The sequence below is a fragment of the Polistes dominula genome, unplaced genomic scaffold (assembly GCF_049000335.1).
Source record: "Polistes dominula isolate Pdom_NZ unplaced genomic scaffold, Pdom_raw_medaka contig_84, whole genome shotgun sequence".
In the NCBI taxonomy this organism is placed as follows: domain Eukaryota; kingdom Metazoa; phylum Arthropoda; class Insecta; order Hymenoptera; family Vespidae; genus Polistes; species Polistes dominula.
Genome location: NW_028300944.1, coordinates 2,568,771 through 2,589,087, shown reverse-complemented (window position 1 = coordinate 2,589,087; position 20,317 = coordinate 2,568,771). Strand labels below are relative to the sequence as shown.

General features: G+C 30.8%; 1 protein-coding gene and 2 non-coding genes across 3 annotated transcripts in view; 2 read left to right on the top strand and 1 right to left on the bottom strand.

The window, feature by feature from the left end:
- The window catches only part of LOC107071836 (uncharacterized), a 46,867-nt gene extending 26,759 nt beyond the window's left edge, over nucleotides 1–20,108 (top strand). Inside the window, exons 3-4 of the mRNA XM_015331166.2 lie at nucleotides 15,340–15,649; nucleotides 16,048–20,108. Coding sequence (XP_015186652.1) covers nucleotides 15,340–15,649; nucleotides 16,048–16,262 — 525 coding nt within the window. The 3' untranslated portion in view covers nucleotides 16,263–20,108. The remainder of the gene's footprint in view (nucleotides 1–15,339; nucleotides 15,650–16,047) is intronic.
- On the top strand, nucleotides 7,785–7,905 carry TRNAL-CAA (transfer RNA leucine (anticodon CAA)). Its single transcript has 2 exons — nucleotides 7,785–7,822; nucleotides 7,861–7,905. It is a non-coding gene; the product is annotated as a tRNA-Leu (tRNA).
- Nucleotides 12,108–12,178, bottom strand: TRNAG-GCC (transfer RNA glycine (anticodon GCC)). Its single transcript has one exon. It is a non-coding gene; the product is annotated as a tRNA-Gly (tRNA).
- Nucleotides 20,109–20,317: the final 209 nt, after the last annotated feature.

Genomic DNA, 20,317 nt, shown 5'->3' with positions numbered 1-20,317 from the left:
TATATTTACTTAGTTTACGACGAATTATATTTCCTTTAATAAACATCCTACGATTTTAGTGTTTATCTATGACTATCGCATTCAGCATTCCATTTTTATTGCTTGAATTTGGAAAAGTGTACTCTTTACCACCTATTCTACCCAGAGACCATATCGGTGACCTTTATTATATATGGTAATAATATTATAATTAATAAATACTACAATTATCTTATTCTTGAAACTGTGCATTCGTCTTATTCTCTCAAAACTTAGATTTTGGAAGGTTTCACTTCTAACACGTGTGATCTGCACTCATGTTTTTTTTTATTTAAATAATAAACACATGAATTCAAAGAAAGATAGTTAACGTCTTCAGAACATACATCTTCCATACCACAGTCGTTACTATCGTCATGAGAGAAAATCTCACGCTTATTGCGCATGCGCCAAGAGCGAAATTTAAATTCTACGAAAATAATTTTAGGTTATATATCAAGTACAATACAATATCAAATATTATTTATTTAAATAATATACAGGGCGATCCGTAAGTGATGGTACAAGCGAAAAGGGGTGATTCTATATAAAAAAATAAATCGAAAACAAAGAATAACAATTTTTCGTTTGAGGCTTTGTTTTCGAGAAAATCTACTTTGAATTTTCGCAAAGTACGACTTTTCATTAGGCCACGTCAGTCATGAGTGACTGACGTTTAACTATTTTTTTAATACTAGATAACGATTGTGGGACATGTGATTAAGTGTAGGCAAGTACCAAGTAGTGATTGTAATATTATAAGTATTTTAGCTTTTTGTTTACAAACTTCACATATTAAAGATAATCCATATGAAATAAATGGTGAAATATTAAAAGATGGTCGAATAATTGGAATGAGTTGTTCATACAAGGCTGGTTTTAGTGGTATTTGTAAATATGTTGTTGCAGTATTGCAATTTCATTAACTGTCACTAATTCAATTGATCTTCTACGTATTCTTTCTTCTCGAAAATCTATTTGATCTACAAGACAAGCACATTCTTTGGATGATCCTAAAGAAAGATTTTGACTAGGAATACTTGTTTTTTTTAAATAAGTTCGAGTTGAATCAAGAGCTATAACAATACACAAAAACAATATAAGCATGAGTAAATTTATTGATGTAACAATTTATAATAATCAGAAAAAATAATTGTTAAAAATACTCATGTGAATGTAAAAAATCATTTTTAAAAAATGGAGTGAACAGACTTTCACATTAGGAGTTATACTTTTTCCGATTTTTAGCGCCAAGCTTCGGACCCAAGCTATATGTCTATCAATTATTTCTTTATCACCAAATTTGTTTATTCGATAAACAAATTGTTTTTTACGAGGTGGAATTTGAAAAAACCTAATTTTTTAATCACGACAACCCATGCTTGTACAACCAAATACACAGCAACACACTTTACCTGTATTTTTTTTTGCTGGGAACTCCATAACAAACAAAAAATTCTTTACAACAACTTTTTAGTTTAACGATACTAGTTATTTTCAATTCTAAATAAATATTTCAATAATAAATAAGCAAGTAATAAAATTAAAAATATAAATATATCCACATAAATATCGTGTAGTTTAAATCATCCGTCAGCAATTCCCATTACAGATCTAGTTCTAAATTTAGCCATCAGATAGCGTATTCAAGTGTTAGAGATCCCAATATCGAACTAGAAAAGACCACTGGGTAGACCGAAACGTAGATGGAAGGACAATATTATTTCGGGTTCTTAAAGAAATAGGCTACGAAGACTGCGAATGGAGGGGTCAAGCTCAGGGATGGGGACACTGACCGGAATTTGGTATTTTTGGCAATGAACTTTCGAGTTCCTAATGCCAATTAATAATAATAATATGAAAAAACGAAGAGAATATATAGAGATACGTATGGTACTGATAGGGCAGCTCTTTATGAAGTAATCGCTCCGATACTGATACTCTTATCCGTCTCTTGTTTCTTCTTATCTTATCGAGAAAGCTTGAAGATCAACAAAAAGAGCTTCCCTGTATCGTTTTTCCTTTCGGGTCGTTTAATCAGCCGATTGTGTGTGTGGGCTGGTTTATATTTTATGTACTATGAATGTATTTTTCTCTACATTGCCTAAATAACATTTGTCATTATATAGAAAGCGCCTAGGTATTAATATAATAAATATAAAAGTATATAATATAAATATATAAATAACATATACAGAGTGATCCTTGTAAAGGGGACGAGTAATAACTTTTTTTAAGTAACAATAGAAAAAAATCATAAAGGAAAAAGTTATGTGGCACAACAAATGGCAACTTTCTATGACCTTACTTTTTTTGAAAATGCATCGATGCACCCGCTAGATGCAGTTGCACTTATTTTTTAAATGGAACTTTATATTTTTTTTACACTATTCGATTCCTTTTTTTATTCTGCGTTAAAAAGTATTAAATGAAGGTCATCGAAATGTCAATAGTTTACGAGATATTTGATGTTTTATATCAGCAATGTATTTTATTACAATAAGTGTTCGAACGTTCCTCTATTGAATTCTAAACATTTTCTAATGCGTTTTTTTACATTTTTCATTACATTTTTTAATTGATATTGGAACAATACATTGTTATACGCTCCTTTAGACCATGTATGTTCATTGCGTCTATTGAACATTCCATTATTCGTAAAAGTGCATTCATCTTGCGTCCATAAAATTCTTTCTGCTAAATTTTCCCTTCGTTGTACTTGTCTAAGAAAAAATTGACAAAAACGCATTTTTCTAATATCATCCCCCACATGTAAAGTGTGTCCTATCGAATAACGATATGGATGTGTATTCACGTCCTTTTATATCAGTCGATGATTTAAAGGAGCGTATAACAATGTATCGTTCCAATATCAATTCAAATCAATGTAATAAAATACATTACTGATATAAAACTTCAAATATTTCGTAAACTATTGACATTTCAAAGACCTTCATTTAATACTTGTTAACGCAGAATAAAAAAAGGAATCAAATTGTATTAAAAAAAATCTAGAGTTCCATTTAACAAAAAAGTGCAACTGCATCTAGCGGTTGCACTGATGCATTTTTAAAAAGAGTAAGGTCATAGAAAGTTGACATTTGTTGTGCCATATAACTTTTTCCTTTATGATTTTTTTCTATTGTTACTTAAAAAGAAGTTATTACTCGTCCCCGTTACAAGAATCACCCTGTGTATTTATATAAATAAATATATTTTTAATTATAAATTAATAAATAAATAAATAAATATATATATATATAATTAATTAAATAATATATAATAAAATATTTTTTAATTAATAACATATTAATAAAATTATATATATTTAATATTAAAGAATAATGTTTGCATGTGTTAGAATTTTTAAACATTAAATCGAAAACCCGTCATTTTGAGGGGTTCCGTAAATCTAGTATTAACCGATATTCGTGTAATTGAAGTGAAAACTTCTTTTGAAATCGGGGTGATATGTAAATCTTGAAACGGTAATACGTCATAAAAGAAAGACAAACATATATAAACATCTATAGGATTTAGCCTGCGAGAGAATGAGATAGAAGACATTATACGTTTGTTTCTTATCTCGGCATCTCTTTCCTTAGGCGGGGCCTCGTAGCCTCCCCACTCTTGACTACTAAGCGATATACAATGTATGCTTGTGTACGCCTGCATATGTGTCAAAGTATGTGTATATTTATATCGTTTACCTATTACTTGATCTGATCCGAACGTTTCATGTGTGTAGGTCTCGTGTTTCGAGCGTCACGTGTAAGTTTGTATGTGTGTATGTTTTTACGAGTGTTAGTATTATTTATTCTTTTTTTTTCTTTTCTTTATGTAAGAGATATCATTCATTTCTTTAGTTATTTAGAGATTATTGAAGTGTGTTATTCCTGACTCCCCACTCTTGAAACCGTTGCTAAGGACGTCTTGGTTGATCCTTTGCAAAGAAAATCGTTTCTTATTCATCCACTGGACGCCTACGAAGATTTATCTGAGACACCAGCACAGAATTTCCAAAAAATCGACAAAGACAGTGAATAAGGCTAGTACTATTATTTTTTTTGTTTTTACATTTATCATTAACAAAACTTTTTCATTGTAATTGTATACAGGCAAGGTCAGCGTGAGTTAAACCACGGGTGTCCAATATTTTTTTGAGTGCCATTAATTTTTATTTCTAATATATAGGTTTTTTAAGTCAAGATAACAATTTTTCATTTCAAATGAACATTTTTTTCATTTCAAAATAACAATTTAAAAAAACAGAAATAAGATAATGAATAACAATTTATTGAACTAAGATTAAAAACCAATGCAAAGTAGCCATTTAAGTTATCTTCAAAGTTTTCAATGCATTAAAAATTGACGTAGTACTAAGATTTACATTTTTCTTTTTCTGAAGCTCACTTTTAATATTTTTTAATGTAATTGCTGGATTGTGTTCTATTATTAATTCATTATAGTTTAAAATTTCGTCAGTCAGTTTGAAATATTCTTTTATCACCACGTTTTTTGTTTAAAACAACACCACCATCATTTTTGTAACGTCTCAATACATAATAAGCTGTATTTTTATTAATACTTGATATTTCCGGTGCTTTGGCTATTGTTTTACCTTTCTCATATAGTTTTATTAAAATTTCTTTTTTTTTTAAGCCTATCTTGTTGTTTACTGTTAAAGTACAATTTCTTTTTCGTTCAACAACTACATTTTCTACATTTTCATCACTACTGGTATCAAAATCATTATTTGATTCCACAGTTCTACCATAATTTGATCTCGTTGAGGAACTATTGCTCAAGTCGCTGTTTAATTCATTGTGGACATTGTCCATTTTGTTAAGGGGTGAATCACCCCCATTAAATCTAACCAACTGGAGAATTCAGTAACCAATAGTAAATACCGATGATATCGATGATAAATAGTTATCATTGGTACAAGCCCATTGGTTGACAACGTATAGAAATATATGTTTATTTTATGAAGATGTCTTTTTCTAATTTTGTTTAATTAAATTCCAAGAATACTGACAGATGTGTAGCGGACGTAAATCCAATGTATTTTTTATAAAATTTATTTATTTTTAAAGATTATTATTTTCTTAATTTAATTCCATAAATACTGTCTCAAATATGATTGCACATAAATTAAAAAAAAAAGCATAGCACATTATTAGTGAATTAGTTTTTAAAATTATCATTCATTATTTTACTTCTAATTGCTTTTTTTAATTGTTATTTTGAAATGAAAAATTATTGTTTTTACTTGAAATACATAAATATCTGTTTCTATCTATGGCTATCGCATTCAGCATTCTATCTTAATTGATACAATTTGGAAAGTGATAGTTTTTGTCAGCTACCCCCATCCCAAGGTCATACTGGTGCCTTTTGATATATATGGTAACAATATTATAATAAATAAATTGTTATTTTTTCTATTATTATTTTGAAGATTAGTCGCATTCCTAAATTAGAAAGTTTCTCGGACTGTCATTAACGACAAAAGGAAGACTAACGTTTGTATCTTTCCTTTTTACCAAATAACCTTTTCCTTTTTTTTCATTTTCTATGGTAAAGAAAAAAAGACAACAATATGTGTCGTCAGGATTAGGAATTAGGAATTTTTTGTAGCAGCTTTCCCTCATTATTTACGTTTCGAATAAATCACCAGGTATTCAAAATTCATTCAATTACTGTTGACTCTTTTCTTAAATCTGAAATCCTATAAAAGGTACTTTCCAAAGAGATTTTTTATCAAGTTTTTTTTTTAAAGCTAATCCACGTAAAGAAAGCGGACGTAATTTTAACGCATTTTTTCTATAAAATTTATTTATTTTTAAAGATTATTATTTTCTAAATTTAATTTCATAAATACTATTTTAAATATGATTGCACATAAATTTTAAAAATTAACGTAGCATATTAGGTGAATTAATTTTTAAAATTATCATTCATTATTTTATTTCTGTTTTTTTAATTGTTATTTTGAAATGAAAAAACGTTCATTTGAAATGAAAATTATCTTGACCTGAAAAACCTATATTATATTTATATTTCTTTCCCATTACTTTATCTGATCCGAGCGTTCCACGTGTGTAGGTCTGTACGTGTCCGAACGTTCAACATGTGTTCTTTACGTGTGTATATTTGTACGAGTGTTAGTATTTATTCTTTTTCTTTTCTTTTCTTTATGTATGTCAGTGGTTCCCAAACTTTTTTGTCCTATTGTTCCCTTTCCTGAAAACATTTTGCTCATCGCCCCCTTGAAAATTAATTTCATAATTTCTTAATTTTGTGACCTTTTACCTTTTCTTTTTTTAGTAACTGAAAAATGAGAAATATTATTTATTGCACTCATTGCACTCATGACCTTTTTTTAATTCCTCATCCGCACATTTAAAATCCTAGTTTTTATCTGTGATGATTTTGTCATCGCTTGATATCGTCCACTTTGGGATCCACTGATGTATACGATAATATTTCTTTCTTCAGTTATTTAGAGAATATTGAAGTATGTTATTCCTGACCCCCCACTCTTGAAACCGTTGCTAAGGACATCTTGGTTGATCCTTTGCAAAGAAAATCGTCTCCTATTCATCCGCTGGACACCTACGAAGATTTATGTGAGACAACCAGCAAAGAATTTCCTAAAAATCGACAAAGGATAGACAAAGCAGAGAAAAAAGGCTAGTACCATTATTTTTTATACTTATTATTAACAAAGCTTCGTTGTATTTGTATACAGTCGAAGTCAGCATGAGGTAAGCAACCATGTTTGTTCAATCTTTTGTTGGGTGCCATTAATTTTGATTTCTATTATATCAATTACGGTTTGTTAGGTTACGAAGCTTTTCTTTGACGATCCAATAAAGTATTATTATACTTTCTATTGGCTCGATCATGTATTTTATTTCTCATTTCAATTTATTTCTTTTTCCATTCATTATAGATCCATCGCTAACACTAGAGGACTTTATTTCGATAAATCTTAACAATTATACAAAGTATGCCAAAAAGTGTCGTGAAGATCAACAGAAAAAATAAGATTAGAAAGGTTAAAATAAGTTCAATGAAACATGTTCGTGCTTTTGTGAAAACCAAGAAGTGTAAGAATTTTGAAAAATGTTTTTGAACAATAAATTAGGTTATGCATACTTCGTTTGCGACAGATTGTTATTCCAAAGAGATTTAAAACCAAAATACGCAGTACATGAAGAACTTTTACATATTATAATTGACAATTATAAAATAATTTTTGAACGTGATAACTATATTTTAATAATATTATAATAAGTAAACTATACAAATATCTTACTGTTGATACTATGCATTTGTCTCGTTTTCTCGAAGTTTTTTTTTTTTTTTTGAAGGTTTCACTTTTAACGAAAAATTCCATATTACAGTTTATTGATTATAGAAATCAGAATTTCTGTAAGACAGGCATCTATACATTAACATTTCGTTGAGAAAAGTGTATTGAAGCAAATAGAGTTTATTTTGTATAAATAGAAAGTTTTTGAAAAAAGATATGCAGTTTTATAATATATTCACTTAAAAATCCGACATTTAAGAAAAGTATATAATAATTTTTATATTTCGTACATAACCTAAAAACGCTAGGCATCATTAATAATGCCGTAGGCATTTTGTAGAATTCATATTTTGCCGATAACATCAATAAAAAGATCAAAAAAGAGAAAATTAATATAACATTTGAATCTTCACTCTTATAGAAATTTTAGAAATTTCCCAAACATGTCAGGATGGCCGAGCGGTCTAAGGCGCCAGACTCAAGGTTCATACCTTACCCGTTATACGGGGATTGTTCGAGGCTTCTGGTCCTCTCTGAGGGCGTGGGTTCGAATCCCACTCCTGACAAATTTTTTTTCTTTTTTCATCATTATTTTTATTTCCTATTATCTAATGACATAATATGTTTTACTTTGTTTTTTTTTTTACATCTAATATAATTTATTTAGTTTAATAAAAACTTAAACTCTAATGAGTCTTCTTTGAGAATGTTAGTTCGTATTTCATTCCTGATACATTTTCTTTCTTTTTCATCATTATTTTTATTTAATATTATTCAATGATATAATACATTATACTTTTTTCTATCGAATATAATTTATTTAGTTTAATAATAAACACATTTATTTTCTAACGAAACTCTAATGAAACTTCCTTATCGTTGATATAATACATAAATTTATTATACATAACCTATAAAAAAATTTGTTTCAATATTATTTATTTATATCGTGAGTTTTTAGATATAAAAAAAAAGAAATAGTGATATTTTTTAATACACGTATACAGTTGATAAATTGTGCAAATGGCAAAGTTATAAACCAGTAATATATGGTGTAAGGAGTAGCGTACAAATAGAAATTTCGTGTCCCTGTTGATGTAGACTTTGCTTTTATGGCGATCGGAGACGCATATATAAGCGTCTTGAGAGTAATATTGGGTAGGGACTCTGGTAAAATCCATATGTGTTTCTCAGATCAGTGTATACTCTTCCTACTCAAACACGTATACGTACGCATAAGTAAATAGGCGAGATTGCGGTGCAATCCCCCGTAGTCGGTACTAATTGATATAGGATGTACATATACTACCCACATCGAGGGAAATATCTGACGTAAATCTTTGCTAATGAATTTAATCAAATAATAAATTAATTTACAAGCGTTATGACAAATCTATTTAAATGAACAATAAGTTTTAATCTTTAGTGATTAAGGATAGTAGAAATCGTTCGCATTTTCATAAATCAAGAAAATTCATGAAGATTTATTTGTGTAAATGGTGTTCTTCCCATCTCTCTACTTCCCGCGCGTAATCTGCTTGTGCAAACAATGCCATTTTAATGCAAACACGGAACACGATATGCGCCGACGAAACGAGGTCACGCTAGAATGTAATATCTCGGTTTTACGTGTGTACATAAAGCGGCAAAAAACAATAATCTTTCGGTTAATAACGTAACGCCAGCCAGCCAGCTAGCCCAACCAACCAACCAACCAACCAAAGCGTTTTATGCACCACTTGTATTTTATTCATCAAACCCTTTTTTATTCTTACGATATTTATTCCTTGGATTCGCGTCAGCTGTATCTTTCTATTAAGGGATCACACTCACCAACTAAAAAAAAAATAAACTTGAAAAAGTTCGAACACGCCTTCGGCCTAAACTCGAAGAAAGAGATTTCTTCCAAGGTTTCGAGCGAGTGCTTGTGTTTCTCGACTTTTTTTTTCTCTTTCAAGAAGCAAGATTTTCTATTGACCAGACCTTTATAGTACTCGGTAATACAGAAATGTGGACAAAATATATTCGTTCGTATCTCAAATGCAACGGATACACTTACTTGTGGAAAGTACGGAAAAACATCTTCTTCCATTTTGTATTATTTTTCTCGTTCTCTCTTAGCTTTTTCCAAGGCCTACTTTCTTTTTGTATCCTTTTTTATTTTTCCTCGACCCTCCAAAAGAATGATATAGTTATTTATCGATAGGAATGTTTCTTTCTTTCAAAAAGAAGCTTTTTTTTTACGTTCTTCTTTCTACCGTTATTCTTTCTATTCACATTTCCAATCATATAAGGTGATATAATTAAGTTGGGGATAAAGAAATCCCTTATTTTTACGTGAGCTTCAAACCTTTATTTAACAAGTATTCGGGTTGTCTGATTTTGGTCAAATATGCATCATGTTGTTCTATAATTTCTTGCCACTATAACCTTTTAGGCACTACAATGGCTTTCCATATAATGGCTTTTGCGACTACCATCTTTCAGTACGACGCGCCAAAATAGTGGCTTTCGCGAATGCCATCTTCCAGTACGTAGCTCCACTATCATGGCTTTTACAGATGCTATCTTTCAGTATGACGCGACACTATAGTGGCTTTAGCGAATGCCATCTTCCAGTACAACGCGCCACTACAATGGCTTTCGCGGTTAACATCTTTTAACACTAGATATACCACCATTTTCAGTATACTTATTTCTACCACACTAGTCAAAATGACTGGTGTATTAAAAGAAATGCTTTTTGAGGGTTCTAGTTTTTATTTACTCTTAAAAAAAAAAATGTTTAACAATAATAATTTTAATAGATAAATGGATTTATAGACATTTTTAAATAACAAAACGTTTCGTGGGGTTCAGACAAGAAATGAAGTGAAATATATATATATATATATATATATATATATATGTATATGTAGGAGAGTTTTAAGTGTAGCAGAGGTAGACAAAAACTAGTATTCAGTCCTTTCTGTAGATCTTATTTTATTGAAAAGGAAAACTCTATTCAGACTAAAAGAAAAGATCAGGTAGGCCATAAAACAATAAACGAACCTTAAGGATTATTAGGATATTGGTGTAATAAAAACCATGTGTGCAGTGTCGGGACCCTTTGAAGAATTTCAGATACCTGTGTAAACATATGCGATGCCATAAAAAGGGTAACATTCCGATGTGCTAGATTAAGTTTCTGTAGGCATAGTTCCCACTACCGAAAACCATAGGCTGTACCTGTCGGTGGACTATGGGGTGGATCCTTATGCTATTGGTCAGTAAGATTTGTAAGCTTCTTCCCTCTCAAAAAGGGGTGTAGGTGATTTCTGATATAAAAGACATGGAAAGAAATAAAAAAGGCAGTCGCAGTCGTAGAAGTAAAGCAGTCTCAGTCGTAGAAGTAAAGCAGTCTCAGTCGTAGAAGTAGAGCAGTAGTCACAGTAGCAGTCGTAGAAGTAGTTATTCATCAGTCATAACAGTCGCAGTTGTATTATAAGTCGTTATCAGTTGTAAGAATACCATCGCTCATCTAACTTGTTACCGTAAGATTGTGAAACTAATATTGTACTTTTTCTAATACCTGTTTTAAATAAATCTTATTAGTAGGATTAAACTGGGTGTATGTTCACCACGCACCTCTAACCCTAAAAAATTTCCCTACATATATAATAATATTTATTGTAGTTCGCTGATAGAAATATATGATAGTTTATTTAATTATTATGTCGAGCGGTATTTACAATAGTTTACAAAAAGTGGCGTGGTTACAAAAATACAGAGTACAAAAGAGTTCCAAAAGCAGTTCGACTGACTGACTGACTGATAAATTGACTGATTTGCAGAATGACTGATATAACAGATAATACACAGACTGATATAACAGACTGATTAACAAAGACTAAGGACAGATACAGACGGATATATACAGACAGATAGCGGATATACAGATAACAGATTTCTTTCTTTCTATCACATATTTATATCAGAAAAGTGCTACACCCCTTTGGAGAGAGAAGGAAATTATGAATCTTATTGGCCAATAGTAGAAGGATCCACCCCCCATAATCCACGGATGGGTACAGCTTATGTTTTTGGTAAAGATCGTAGTGGAAACCATGCATAAAGGAACTTTGTTCTAAAATAACGGAATATCATTTCTTCTTATAGTGTTGCATGTGTTTACATAGAAATCCGAACCCACTCGAAGGACCCGATACTACACAATGGTTTTCGTCGCGTCACTATGTTCCGATAATTCTTAAATTTGTTTAGTAATCTGTTGCCCCTCCAGAATATTTCCTTTAATCTCTGAGTGGAGTTTTCTTTCACTAAGATCGATAGCGTATTTAAAACAGAAAATAAAATATAAAGAAAGAACTAAATATTAGTTTTATTGTCTATAATATTGCCGGGAATCGAAACCTTTTTTTTTTTTTTTTTAAGTTTTTATTTGTTCATTGAGATACAGTATCTTACAATAAGTGGTACAAATAAAACTATTAACAAAAACCATAATATTAGCTGTCTAAGAAGATTAGGCAATAACTTGACCCGCTTAAGGGGGTAAGCTCGCTATTGTGCGATAACTTAATGTTAAAAGATTATATAAATTTTTTGTTAATTAATAGTAGGAGACAAATCCGCCAATGGTTACTTGCTATAATATAGTGTTGATACGTTACGAGAAAAAATTAACCATAAAAAACTTGCAGTGTTATAAACAAATATATTGACATTGATTAAATTAAAAAAAAAGGCAAAAAAATAAAAAATAAATTGCATCGGCCGGGAATCGAACCCGGGCCGCCCGCGTGGCAGGCGAGCATTCTACCACTGAACCACCGATGCTTGTGACAGAACTATTTGCGACAAGCTTATCAGTGAGAATATTAATCTAAATTTATCATTTTTATACAGTGTTATAAACAAATATATTGTAGGGTTCAGATTGTTACTTTTTTCACATATTTATATCAGAAAAGAGTAAAACCCCTTTGGAAAAGGAAAGAGATTATGAATTTTATCGACCAATAGCAAAAGGATCCACCCCCTATAATCCACCGATGGGTACAGCTTATGTTTTTGGTAAAGATCGTAGTAGAAACCATGCATAAAGGAACTTTGTTCTAAAATAACGGAATATCATTTCTTCTTATAGTGTTGCATGTGTTTACATAGAAATCCGAACCCACTCGAAGGACCCGATACTACACAATGGTTTTCGTCGCGCTGCTATGTTCCGATAATTCTTAAGTTTGTTTAGGAATCTATTGCCCCTCCAAAATATTTCTTTTAATCTCTGAGTGGAGTTTTCTTTCACTAAGATCGATAGCGTATTTAAAACAGAAAATAAAATATAAAGAAAGAAATAAATATTAGTTTTATCGTCTACAGTTTAATTATTTACAGATATCAAATGTTACTTGAAGTAGAAATTTTGAATTGAAATGGCCCGACTAGTCAAAATGACTAGTCTGGTATATACCTAGTGTTAAAATATATTATACCTAATTTTATTATTAATTATTAAAGTAAATTAAAGTATATGTGCACTATTTCTTTGAGAAAAAATTATAATTTCATCATGAAAAACTTAATTAAAATGTACTCGCTTAGAGAACAGCCATTATTCGTCACACATCGTAGTTTTATCGTTTACACGTAATCCTCGTTGAACCCTGCCGTGCAGAGAAACAGTCTCGCGCAACATTCAGCTGTGTCGAAAAGAGGTTAACATGTTTCAGGTTGTCTGATTTTGGTCACATATGTACCGTTTTGTTCTATAATTTATTACCACTTTAAAAATAGCTTCATAATGCCTCTTTTATAAAAGTCTTAGTCCCCATTGATGAAGAAAATCCTAGTGATCGATTTTTACAATCTTCTTTTAATGCCAGTTTCTTATCACGAAGGAAGTTTTGCAATACAAGAAAAAGAAAAGACAGTAATCGCTTAGTGCAAGGTTTGAACTATATGGTGGGTGCATCAAAACTTCTAATCAAGTTCCTGGAACTTTTGAGTTGTCACCATAAACGTGTGTGTAAACTGGCATTGTTCTGGTGCAACACAACATTTCTCCTGTTGGTCAACATTCTGGCTGTTTCTGGTCAATCGCTTGTTTAAACACGTGGAATGCCACATCAATTGTACAGGGATTAATTGTAGCGCCACGATAAATTTTTTATTATGTGATACAGTCACCGGTGGCCCCCATGACGTCACTGCCAAGTTGAATGCCGGTCACCAGTGACCCTCGTGGCCATTCAACGTATTAAACGGTCCAGTTGTTGAAAGTAGATATTCGAATTTAGTGTTTGGCTATATTTAAGCAACCCATAATTAATAATTCCTTTCCAGTCCCACTAAATGAAGAGCAAAACCATTTGAGCTGCTTCATCGTGTTTTGACCATGATCGTTTTCGCACAATGTTGTCATATGTGATCCATTTCTCATCCTCAGTGTCACCACTTGTTTAAGAAATGGGTCGATTTGATTCTATTTAGCCAAGGCTTCGCAGATAGAAATTCGATCCGTCATGTTATTTTTATGTTAATTGGTGTGGTACCCAAACATCGAGCTTTTTTTTTGGAATCCATTTTTGTGCAAATGGTTTAAAACTGTTTTATGATCGATCTTTTGCTTCTGGATGAAGCTACAGTCTACCTAAAATGTAAGATGAATTTTTAATATCAAAAATACCTGAAAGAAATCTAATTGGCTGTTACAGTATCGGAATCATAAAAACATCATTCTCAATTTCAGCCTTGTATTTGTGTTTTTATAAAAAAAAAAAAAAAAAAAAAAAAAAAAACTGTAAAATGTACCGAATTTTCTCTTTTGTTGACTACCATTTTGAACACCCTGTAACTCACAATTGAATGGACCAAACAAAAAACAATACAAGAATTTTTTTTAGCTTTAAATGTCACCTTTCCAACGAACATAAATCTGAAATTATTTGATCGATGTGTTATGAGATATCAATCACTTAAGTTATCAACCGAAAAAATATAATGGATTTCTTTTTCCCCAACCTAATATATCGAATATACGAACGATATACGACGAATAAGTTCATCGTCTAGTGCACCCAAGTCCAATTAGTAACGCAGCGAAACTAATTTACATTCGCGAAAGCTTTTGAAAAGAGGTCGAAAGCTAAAGCAATGTTCTGTATCATCCTGCTGTGAAATATTATCCTTCCTTCTTTAATAATTAATAATACAGTTGGTACACAAATGGTGAATGAGTATGGTAATAGAGTGAGCCACTATATTGGCGCGTCGTTCAGAGAGATGTTAAAAGTATCACATTAAAATGCTAAGCTTTATGCAGTATGAAGTAATAGAGTGAGCCACTATAGTGGCGCATCGTTCAGAGAGATGTTAAAAGTATCACATTGAAATGCTAAGCTTTACGTACTTCAACTTGTGGGATATCATCAACGAACAAGATAGGAATCTGTTTGATGCATAACCTGTAAAATATGTTAGCTAACTAGAAATACCGCATTATAAAATGAGAAATTTGTATTTGTTGTTGGGATGCATCTCTGTTCGTAACGTTTAAACCATTAGACGAATTTAATCCGGGATTTTGATTGGTTGCTTATAACACAACGTGCTGCTGCTATTGCGGTCAATGCATTTTCAAATTATTATATCTCGCGGATGGAATTTTGGATTTTCGCAATGTCATTGCTTATCCTTTTTAATCAAATTCGTTAAATCAAATAATAAACGTAATTTAGATATTGATTTTAAACGAACAATTACGGAATAATAATAATAAACGGTATAACTAATTATTAATTACAATCTAAATTTGATGAGATTTTCGAAACGTAATCGCTAATTGAAAGTCAAAAATGTGTTGCATACGTTGTTAACTAGTTAACTGTGGCGCTCCGTTTTGAAAGTGCGCACCGCTGTGTGTTCCATAAATTGACTGATGACGGGTATACTTGTCAAACTCAGTTAACTGATTGAATGATAATTTTTGTTTTCAGATACCGTCGCAAGATGTAAACTCTCATTGCCTGTGCGTAGCCGGTGAGGTTTATTGTTGGTGGCAAAATTATAATCCGAGTACAGACTCTTCTATGGGGATTGGTGGTGGTGGTGGCGGTGGTGGTGGTGGTGGTAGTGGTTCTGCTTCGTCATTATCAACAACGACGATAGGAAGCAATTACACACCCATGTTGGAATTAAGTACGGACACTGCCGATAGTTCTGAAGCTTCCGGTGATCGGGTTGATATAAATTCGACCTACTCGACTACGACAACACCGTCTGGCCCAACAACGTGCCTCGTCATGGGTACTTTCAATGTTTTCCTTAGTCCGTTCGCTAGACCACTTGAACACTGTGTGTGTAATCATAATAATGAGCCATTATCGGTTATTTTGAGTAAAGTATTAAAGATAAGACTTTTTTTTTTAAATATCATCTTTAAAGCATAGAAAAACAAAATTTAGGTTTGGTTTTCATGTATACCAAAAAAAAAAGAATACAAAATATTGTTTGAATTATGAATTGGGTAATTTTCATAATGAACAAGTTTTATTATTAAAATTGAACAATATAATGCAAAAAAAGGCTCCTGGGAACCGTGTAAGAAAAAAGAGTTCATGGTCTCGAATAAGTTAGAACACATTAACACTAAAATTGTTGGAAAGTTACTAAAGGTTTTCTCTCTTATTCCCTTTTGATTGCAGGTAGGGAGTATCGAGAAGGTGAGGTACTGCCACATTCGACCGGAAACTGCGTAGAATGTAGCTGCGGTTCTGAAGGTCGAGTCGAATGTTCTCCTAGAGATTGCGTACCTTTAAGGCCCGAGATACCGGTTGCACCAGATATACCTGAACCACCTGGTGCCGATTTCGAAGTTTTTGATTTGGCACGTGACCGAGGCATCGACGAGGGATTTTAATAAGCTTTCCCCATTGATTTTTTTTTCTTTACCCTCTCTCCTTTATTTCGTCGCGTTCGATGCAACGATTCTCATTTCGAACAATGAACAACGATATTATATTATTCATTAATTTTTATTGTTAAGTATAGAAAATGTATTAACCCTAATAGAACATATATAGATAACTATGAGTTTAGGGTTGCGTCAAAGTTGAGAAAAAAGTGCTTTAAATTATTATTCCATTCTAAATATCCGCTTTAACCGTTTGAGCCCAAAACAGCGTGATCGCGCTCGTGAGGATTTTATATCGAGAAAACCCAGCAAATTTTGAGTGTTGTGGATAAATTAGGGTGCATCACAAATTATCTAAAGTCGATCGCATAAATTTATAACACAAGCACAAAATAGAGCTCCTTTTAATGTAAATAATACATTTTACAGTAGGTAGAATAATGCTATAATAATGCAATAATTAAAGTATTGTACTATATACAATAATTATATATATATAATATATAATATATATTATATTATTATTATAGAAAATACTAATTTTTATTAGATTGTTTTCTTCTTAATAATTTTTATTGAATAAAGTTGGAAATATTTATAAAATTTTGACAGTATGCATAAAATAATACAGATGCATTTTATAAAATAACGAATTACAAATTAATAATATTTTTGTTTCGTGAACAAACAATTTAAATAGAGTGTAACATTTATAATTTGTAACATCAGTGTTTATTAAAACATATTGGATAAATTCCATTTTTATATAGCAGGAAAATTAAATTTGATTTTTTATTGCATTTTTGGTGTTGCAGATTACGCACTGTCGTAAGTTTGGTTATGGCAATTTTACTAAACCAAATGTTCTTTTTTACATAACTATGTGTGCTTGCTTTTCGTTCATCCACTGACACTCAATTTCAAAAATAATATTCGACATAAAATAAAATAAGCGCTATCGCGCTGCATTGGGTCTTTTCGTACTCATTTAGAGAAATCGCAAGGTTGCGCCTTTTGGGATTCTTAGACAATGTTTTTTCAATACACCCTGGGACTCAAACGATTAAAAAAAAAGAGATACGAACAAAAAAATCTGCGGCGCCTTCTCTCAATCGTGAGAACGTGCCTTTCCATTTCTTTTTTTTTCTTTTTTTATTCATCTCAAAGATAGAACAAACATTTTTTACGTAGAACAGCCTACCTTCAAATTTTTCCAAAAAATCAAATCGTGTTCTATCACCTATTATTATTATTATTATTATTATTAGATCATACCTAATGCTTACTTTTGAAAAAAAAAGTTTAAAAAAAAAAAAAATACCGAAAATAGTACGAGAAACGTGTTTCCATTATTTTGCAAAGGAAAGGAGCTTTTTTTATTCTCCTTTCCAAATACATATGAAACTTTCATAAATGTGTTTAGTCATTTTTCTCGAGGGATGTTTCCTGATTAAAATAGGAAAAATTTCTTCTCTGTAGGGAACGGCCTATGAATGTAATAAGAAAAAAAAAGAAACAAAAAAAAAAAAGAAACAATGTAGGAGATTTATTCGGCCTACATGATGTTAAAACGTGAAAATAAATTTCATGCAGTTAGTCAAATAGATTATACGCCACTACTACTACTACTACGTGCAAAACAAGTTAACATAATTCTCATCCTTATAGATTTCTGCATTTATCTTTGTCTAAATATTCGAATTGTCATACCTTATTATAGACATTTTCTAGCTTAGACCACATATCGTGACTATATCTTAACTATTATTAGTTGGTTCTAAAAATCATCATATCCTATTCATATCTTATTCATATTCTAGTCATATTCTAGTTATTATTCATAGATCACGTGATCATTTTTACCGCATCGCATTTCCCTTGCCCGGGATGAGTGTAAAAAAAAATCTACTGAATAATTCAATTAATATACTCACACACAGGCTATATTATATATATATATATATATTATTAAGTCCAACGAAACACAGTATTATATATTTTTATATGTCTAATTTTTATTTTAGGTCAATATTTTCATTCAATATTATTATATTTTTCTTTTAATACCATAGTAATCTTCTATCTTTTTTTTAGGTGTAAATAATATCCACGTGTTTCTAATTATTATCATTGATTCGCCTAATTATTTTGATCCTATCATAATCTTCAAGTTGTTTCGATAACTTTGATAGCGTTTATCATAAAATGCAGTAATCTGTTTGCTTAGTAAATAAGTTATGTTATTTTTATTGCTTTGCAAGTGATTACGATTGGGATAATATTTTAGGGACACCCTGTATATATATATAAATCCGTATATAGAGACATACATACATACATAATAGGAACGCATTAATTAACCACTATACAAGGAACCAAATATTAAGATAACGACCTATACATTATACATATTATATATACCTATACAAACAAAATATATGTATATATAAATACTTACGAATAAATTAGGAATAGAGAATTTTAGTTGGATAGAATTTGGATGTCATATACTTTTTACAAATGCGTTTCTAGGATAATTTTGTTTGACAATTTAAAGGCAGTTTCGATTGACCATACGCGTTAAGGATTTACTGTATTTAAAAAGTCCCTATTCTGTAAAGATTATTATTTAGAATTAAAAATGAAAATTGTTTTGTTCAAAAATCTTCAACAACAGTTACAACAAGGCACGAGAAATGATGTTCTCCTGTGACTACTTTCGTATATTTAAATTACAATTAAAATAGATTTAAAATCGTATGAAAAAAAGTTAGCAAACCTATGTGTTATAGATAAGTTAATTATGAAAGAAAGTGTGACAGAAAAGGGGCTATAATTAGGTAAATATATTTAGGAACGACGAGAGATAACATTACCTATAGTTAGTCGTATTATTAGATAGACTCCAATGTGATATATACACGCAAAAAAAATGATAACTTTGTCTAAAAGTTTACAATACTTTTGAAAGGCTTGACTTTTCATCAGGGTCGTTAGTAATGAAAAAAAAACTTAGTAACAACGTGGCTTTATAATCATTTCAATAAAATCAACGAAAAGAATTGTGTAATGTCTTTCTTTTCGTGTGAAATTTTAGGCCACGTCATATTTCCTATATTATAAACAATTAATATATCCTTTGATCTTGTGCATTCGTTTATCTAACATATAAGAGCTTCCAATATCTCGTGGAGAAATATACGATTACGATAATAACGATGCTAAACCAAATGATTTGACCTTTTCAATTGTACAGAATGAACGAATTAACGTAAACAGCATATATATAATAAATATATATATATATATACATATATATTCATCCATGCATGCAAAGGATTAAATTGTCATTACGTTATTTGATGATTATTTTGTAGATGGAATTTAACTCCACGTTAAACTCTTGTACACATACCCATTGCGTTTTCAATTTTTATTATCTTGCGAAGAAAAAAAAATATCGGCTAGTATGCGACAAATATTAGACAATCCATGACATTTCTTATCCCCGCAATAACTCGGATGAGACGACGAGGATTGCAAAAAACATGGAAGAGAAAAGGAAAGAAAAATACAACAAGTAGTTGATAGATTTGTAAAATAAATTTAGTTGCGAAATCTTGCGGTGACGTGCCAAGGGACCATCATGAAGGAACGAAGGAACGAAGAAAAGAAGGAAGAAGGATAATATTTCAAGCGGATTGATTTTTCGTTAGTTTTTTATATTTAAGTAACGATCTCGTACGTCTTCCAAACTATCCCACACACAGTTATGTCTATCTTAACGTTCGTGGGATCTCCTGTCTTCTCAAAAACGATTGTTATTCGAATAAAGGAGGATCTTACGATTAATATTTAACTTTTTATTATTATCCAACTTATAATAACAATCCTTTTCTACTATCCTCGTATTATTTCATTTGATTTTACCGCCAATAAATCGATATATAAAATGGAGTCAGTCATGGTATCGAAATTTACGAAAAGTAGCGGTAAATTTTTTTTTACTGGTTGCATATAATAAACATTTTTTTTTCTATATATTTTTATGTAAACTTTTT